We start from the raw sequence: 7,783 nt of genomic DNA on the forward strand, positions 1-7,783 counted from the left end.
GTTTTGCTTTATGTAGTGGTGTACAGTTTGTTTATTATGATACTTGTTTTGCTTTATGTAGTGGTGTACAGTTTGTTTATTCTCAGTACTTGTTTTGCTTTACGTAGTGGTGTACAGTTAGTTTATTCTCAGTACTTGTTTTGCTTTATGTAGTGGTGTACAGTTAGTTTATTCTCAGGTAAATCATTCTTCAAGACTGAAGTTTATTCTTTGATTTTAATCGTTTTTTATGAATTAAAACAAAACGTGGTTACAAGTAACTTCTGATCAAAACAAGCTGACTATATGAATCAGCACTAAAACATGATAACTTAGTAATCAAGGTAGGTAAGTTAATATACTGGTTGTTTAACTAAGAGTATGCATGTCCCCCCCTAAAAAAAAATATTGTAAAGATTAGAATGCACTGTTTCCTCAGTTAGGATACCCTTGCTGTTAGTGATATTTTTGGCTGTACTTACAATAATATCTAACAAGGTTCAGCCAATTTAGAAGATTTAGGTTAGTCCTAAGTACGTATACTAAACTAACAACACAAAGTAATCCTTATAATAAAAGTATATAGTGATAAGAAATATGTACATGTATATTGAAAATTGTAGCTTGTGCCTCTAATGGAAATATCATTAAAGAAATAAGAGAATATACCTTACAGAACGCATAAACATTAGTTATTGGTTTTTACAGAACACATGAACGTTAATTGTTGGCTTTATACATTATCATAGCTTTCCTATGTTTGTTGAAGAATTCAAAATCAGCATACACAGAACTTAATATAATCCTCCCTAATCATCCCTCTATGAACACTAAAAGCTCATTAAATGGTTCTGACAGTGTATTATTAGAATGGCTTGATATCTGAGATAAATTACTATGACCTATTACTGTAGCTTTAGTCAGTTAGTAGGACTGTACAGATAGTACCACAAAAAAAAGAATGTTCTTTAACATTAAGAATAATAAATGCAGTAGAATAAAACTAATGTTTAAACATAATATGAAGTGTCTGACTTTAACTGGTGTAGAGAGGGTAATTGGAAGTGATAAATAAAGTTGAACCCTAATTTTTTATTTGAAATTTATATTCAAGCTTTCAGTTATAAGACTTAGAAAAAGGAAGAAACAAGAATTAGAACAATAATAAATAACGGAATCTAATATAGTTTAATTTATGATATAGGAAGCTATTATACATTTTGCACTAGTTATCTATAGTAAGAACTTAAACTAATACGACATAAAAGTAATGTTGGTCACCATACTACAGTAGTTCATTTTTGCCTTAAAGTGTACTAAGAAATTAAAAATTAAGAGTTGTAAAAGGTCATGATATTCTGAAAGACTATTAATTACATAATTGATAGCAAGAAGATAGTTGAAATTTACTCTATACTTGATGAATTGGATGTCCAATATTTCGTACAAAAGTGAGAGTGAGGTTTTTGAAATCTTGTGATTTTAACTAAATTTTGTTGCATGTAATAAACTGTTAGCCATTAACATTGTAAGAAAATGTGTTTGGAATCTTTGTATTCAGAAATTGAAAGTTTTTAAAATTTCAAAATTAAAAGTGTCTGTTTTATTGAAACCTCAAACATAAATGTTTGATTAATGATGTTGATATCTGTACCTAGATGATGTCTTTTATTTGTAGCGAAAGAGCTTTTTCCTTCTTATAAAAGACAATTTATGCTTTAAATGTCTTAATTCAGATAATGAGCCGATATTGTATTATGACTGCATAATGCTAGTTGGTGTTTATTGTAGTGGATGTTAATTCACTTCCAAAAAAAAAGGGTTTTGTTTTCTTTTGATATTGAAATTTATGTGTTTATTAAATAATTTTGTTCGTACATGTGTGTTTTATTGTGCCATGAATGCACTGGTTGTAGTAAATACTTCAAGAAGATGAAATACCTGTTATAACTGTGAGCTTTGAAAGTTAGATATTTTTACTAGAAAATAGAGCTGGGGTTTAACCTGATTAATCAATACAATCAATAACTTGTAAACATTTATTTGTGTCACATGAAATAATTGATTTATCAAAATTACAATAAAGTTTATTAACATCACCAAAATAATAATATGTTCAAAATTAGTGGTTTCAGTTCTCACTATCTTAGATTATTCCAACTATCCAAGTAATTAAGATATTGTAATTATGATTTCTCATAATTATTTTCAATTAATTCAAAATTAAGTTTAAACGAATAGTGTCATAACTCGCACAAATTGATGTTTCCGATTGACTGTCGAAGTTTTCTGTGATAATATTCAATTACTTGAATGCATTAGATCAATTAGCTCTATGATTAATTGATTATGAGATTTCACTAATTACCCTGCTGTACGAGAAAGTGTTTTGACATAAAATGTCCTTACAGCTTAGAAATATAATTTGTTTTATATTTGTTTTTCCTTATAGGAAGTTCAAAGAAATGTTGTGATAAAGGACACAATAAGGGATCATAGTGTAATAAGTATTGTGGATTCCTGGTATCACATTGTTGTAAGTTTTATATCAATGTTTTTATTAATTGTCTGTCATGATTATCTGTTACTATATGTAGAAAGTGTGACCTCTGTTTTTGTTTAACGTTCAGCTCAGTATTATAATTATTTTAGTGCTTTATGTAAAGATATTAAACTAACAGAATGTTTTACTGAAATGCATGTAACTCAAGTCAAAAACTAAATATTAAAAATTGAATAAGGAACTTGTTGAAATTTAGTATGAATTTTAGTGTAAAGCATATAGATCCCTCATTGTCAAATTATACCAAAACTTTGTTGTTGTTACGTATTAGTGACATTACATATAATATATACATTTTGTTATATATAAATTGACTTTATTTGTTTAAATGTATGGAATCATTGTCTGTATGTTTGAACAATGAAAATTACAAATACTTAAGAAAATGAACGTTTTGAATTTAGAGAAATATTGTTAGTACATATATCATTCATGATGCTGTTGATGCACCAGTCGTAGAAGATGAAATACTTTTTATAACTCCGAGATGTGAAATTTAAGTATTTTTACTAGGAAGTAGAGTTGGGAATTAACTCAGTTGATATAATCAATTACCTATGAATGCTGATAATGTTGTATTTCACGGGTACAACACAGACTACTGTTTTCTCATGTAGAATGTAAGCTAAATTTATTTTTTTTTGTAAGCAATTCACAGAAATGATAAATATTAATTGTATTTACCCTCTTATTTAAAAATAGAAAGATTTTACAGTTTCATACAGAACATATTTTGTCTGTAAAATAGAGAAATTTTACAGTTTCATACAGAATGGATTTTGTCTGTAAAATAGAGATTTTTATAGTTTCATACAGAATGGATTTTGTCTGTAAAATAGAGATTTTATAGTTTCATACAGAATGGATTTTGTCTGTAAAATAGAGATTTTATAGTTTCATACAGAATGGATTTTGTCTGTAAAATAGAGATTTTATAGTTTCATACAGAATGGATTTTGTCTGTAAAATAGAGAGATTTTATAGTTTCATACAGAATGGATTTTTGTCTGTAAAATAGAAAGATTTTACAGTTTCATGCAGAATGATGACAAAACCTTGTCGAAACATTGTACATTTGCTGTCATGTTAAACTTACATTAAAGTTTTTCTTCATTACCCATTTAAGCAGTCTCCAGCCATTATTAGAATGGATTTTTGTCTGTAAAATAGAAAGATTTTACAGTTTCATGCAGAACAGATTTTGTCGGTAAAATAAAATAGTATGCATGATTTTAACAGTTGCTAAATTAAATGTATTAATAAATTATAAAATGTGTTATGTTGGTGTTTAGTGCATTATTGAATGATTTTGGTGCTGATACATTTTGGATAATATCAGGTTAAATGCTAAACACAGGACTATCTTAAATGCTTTCCATTACCAAATAGAATGAGAAACTAGCAACAAAGTACCACATGTCATACTTAACAAAATACAATGTTTTATTGGTAAAGGTAAGATGATCCTTGACGCACGATGTTTTGTAACCAAAATAAACCAGTCAAATTAAGTATGAAATAAAAAATTTAAATGAGATTGATGCATATTCTTTGAGAGATTGTTTAGGTAGAGTATTCGTGAAGAAATTTAGTGGACAGCAACTACCTGTTGTAGAAACACAAGTGTAGAGGATGACGTTTCAAAAGTCTTCCACCTTTCATCTGCAAGATGACTTTCAAAATGTTGTCCTCTATACTTGTGTTTCTACAACAGGCAGTTGCCATCCATTCAACTAAATTTCGTCTAGGTTGATGCAACTTAAAGTCATATTTTTTTACATATTACTAGACCAAGTGTTTTTTCATAGTACAGCACAGTATTTACATTAAAGTATTGTCCATTGTTTCTGAGAACATGTACTGAGCAAAAGTTTTATTTTCTTGAGATAAAGATCAGTTTTTAATTAAGGTAATGATAACATTAAGAAAAAAACAATTTCTTTAATATAGTTTAGTGAATAGAGCTTTAAAAAACTTGTATAATTATGTTTTCTCATACTGATTTTAGATTTTTGGACAACATGCCAAGCCTCAACCTTGCTGATTTTACAATTTTGTTTTTCAGACAACATACCAAACCTCCAACCCTGAACTTTCTTGTCTATGTCTTGAAGTCATTGGTGCTTATGTAGCATGGATCGACATCAACCTCATTGCAAATGATCGCTTTGTAAATGTTTTGGTTCATTTCTTGTCAATGCCACAGCTTCGAGAAGCAGCTTGTGACTGCATTATCGAGATTATTAACAAGGGAATGGATCCATCAGCCAAAACAAAATTAGTGGAATCATTTGTAACTGTGCTTGAACAAGCTGGTGTACTGAATCTTTCAAAAGTAAGTTGTGAAAGAGTTTACAAAGACTTTCTAGACTGTGTGTCATAATATTAAGAAAATAAATATATCACAACAAAACAAAAACCTAATATCACCTAAGTTTCTTTTAAAAGTTATTCCTTCTTTCTTCAAGGATGAATTGCAGTAAATTTAGTTCTTAATGAGCAAGATCTAGCTTCAAAAGTGCATAAGTTATCGAGTCTCTTGCTGTATAAGGTTTAGTATAATTAAGAAACAGTAAATTCTGTTGAAAGAAAAAAGTAAATATTGCATTAAAATAGGTTCACATTACACTAAAACAAGTCAACTATTTTTGTATTTAGATCACTTAGTAAACTGGACAGATATTTCTTTTTATTAATAGTAAATCTGTGACAGTCTGTTTTCAAGATACATGTAATATTTACATGATATTTACTTTAATATTTGTAACACTATAGCTCTGTGAAATGCAAATGTAAAATAATGAGGTGGGTTGAGAATTTTTTGTTTTGTTTTTGTTGAGAGAAAGAGATGTTGTGAAGCAACTAGAAAAATAGTCATATATTAAGTTGTACATTAAATATGCTTATCTAGTGTTCCTATTACGAATCCATTCAAATTTATACAAAATAAAATTATTTTTCAGCAATATAGGATCTATTTGTGACTTGGTTGGATTATTTTTTTCTGTTTATGAAAAAGGTTAGCAATATATGACTGTCTACACTATTTGTAAATTTGAAAGTACCTTAAATTATTAACTAATGCTAATAAAACTTTTAAATAATACAAATAATAACAAAATGCCTTATCAATTTGCACAGCGAAAACAAATCACAATTCATATCCGAAGGTAGAAAGAAAAAGATGCAATATCGTGTTGTGACACTTTCCATATCACACATTCCCCTGTGTAACAGAGTAGTGTACAAGGGAGAGACATTATTTCACATTATGATAGTTTATGATCTAAGTTTATAGTAATGTTTTAAGTTTTTTCTTGGACGTGTGAAGAAAAATGAGTTGAAGCTACAGAATAGTAAAAGAGGATCTAAAAAGTTTTACATATTTATAAAATAAAATTCAGTTTTCTAATGTGTAAAATTTTGAGCCTATAAAATTGATACTTGATTTTCTGTAGTTGTTGACTGACTGTTACTGATATTTCAAAATACAGAATTGTCATTTCTAAATGGAATCCAAAATCTTGAATTAGTTATAAAAGGGAATTTTTGTTTTATAATAGTTAATATTTTAAATTTAACCACAGGTATGCTAATTATATTCTGAGTTATTTTGTAATTGAACATAATGGAAGAGTTATTAGTGACAGTCAGCAGTATAGTTGATTTCTTCCATTAAAATGTTCGTTCACTTTAATTTGAAATTTTTGTTATTCTGTGGTTACTCTGCTACTGTATATCAGCACGTGTTACAATGGACCAGACGTTTTTGTTGTATTCATAGTTATTCATTTAACCCTTTTGCGATGAGCTCGGTATAATATACATGAGTTAAGTATTTATACTATAAATTTTATTGTGGTAAGTGTATCTTCACAAAATTTGGTAGACGTTTAGTAAATTTTGAATGCAAGTCAACAAATGTGATGACATGGCCTTTGACACGTGACCCGTCACAGTAGGTTTAATACAAAGGTTGTTGAAATTGCATGTCATGAACTTGCATACACATCATACATCTTCATTCATCTGAAAAATATATATATATAATAAAATGGCCATGAGTATGGAATTTTTAGACACCCTGCACAAGAAATAAAAACTTAAACTTGAAAAAAATTGGCTTTAACTTCCCAGTTTCACAAATCACTGTAAGATCAGAAATCATTTTGCTTTTGTAAATGTGGAAAGAAAACACTATTAGGACTGCCAGTTTTAAACTTTTTACCCCAAGTTTAAAGACACTGATATATATTTTTTTAAATTATAGATAAATTGAGCAGTTTCTTTATCAAATTATTTAACTTAAAAGGTTGAAAATGATGTCAATTTCATTTCTGCAACTGAAGGAGGTTTACTTAAAAATAATTTGAGTTTAGTTTCATTCTGAATCTGATTTCTATATACAGAAAACAAAACTGTGATTGTACTTTTTGTTGTAAAGCTAGTTTATCAATGTAGCCTAACCATGATATTGTCATCTAAAACCAATATTTTTTTGCAGCACGAAAATGGTGCTGACTTTGACTTAATCAAGTTTTTACATCAAAATAACTTATCTGTTACTGGCTGACATAGATGTTGATTTTGTTATAAACTGATCTATTTTTACAGGCTAACAAAGATGCTGATTTTGTTGTAAACTGATCTATTTTTACAGGCTAACAAAGATGCTGATTTTGTTATAAATTGATCTATTTTACAGGCTAACAAAGATGCTGATTTTGTTATAAACTGATCTATTTTTACAGGCTAACAAAGATGCTGATTGTGTTATAAACTGATCTATTTTTACAGGCTAACAAAGATGCTGATTTTGTTATAAACTGATCTGTTTTTACAGGCTAACAAAGATGCTAATTTTGTTATAAACTGATCTATTTTTACAGGCAGGAGAAGATGCAGATTTTGCAATAAAAATGGCCAAACTTGTAAATGGAATTGGTACATCTTTATTAGCTAGCTGGACTAAGTGAGTAAAACTAATAATTTATTGTATAATTTGTAATGGTTTTCTTTTGTTTCTTGACTTCTATTTATATTTCTACTCACTTGGTAATCAAGCAGGGTACAAAACTTTGTTAAGTGAACAGGTTTTCTTAGCAAAAAGTATCTAAATATTAGATTGTTGAAGCTTTGGAATATATAGAAATATAAAATCTAGAAGAGATGGACAAAATGATGGAAACACATGTTAATTTCTACATATATATATATATATATATATATATTAATATACAG

General features: G+C 28.2%; 1 protein-coding gene across 4 annotated transcripts in view; it reads left to right on the forward strand.

The window, feature by feature from the left end:
• The window catches only part of LOC106473737 (exportin-T-like), a 31,712-nt gene extending 24,188 nt beyond the window's left edge, over positions 1–7,524 (forward strand). For all 4 annotated transcript variants that reach the window (XM_022402134.1, XM_022402133.1, XM_013934417.2 and 1 more), the window contains exons 7-9: positions 2,432–2,515; positions 4,608–4,877; positions 7,432–7,524. In XM_022402134.1, coding sequence (XP_022257842.1) covers positions 2,432–2,515; positions 4,608–4,877; positions 7,432–7,518 — 441 coding nt within the window. In that variant the 3' untranslated portion in view covers positions 7,519–7,524. The remainder of the gene's footprint in view (positions 1–2,431; positions 2,516–4,607; positions 4,878–7,431) is intronic.
• The last annotated feature ends 259 nt before the right edge of the window (positions 7,525–7,783 follow it).

The sequence above is a fragment of the Limulus polyphemus genome, unplaced genomic scaffold (assembly GCF_000517525.1).
Source record: "Limulus polyphemus unplaced genomic scaffold, Limulus_polyphemus-2.1.2 Scaffold6459, whole genome shotgun sequence".
Lineage (NCBI taxonomy): Eukaryota > Metazoa > Arthropoda > Merostomata > Xiphosura > Limulidae > Limulus > Limulus polyphemus.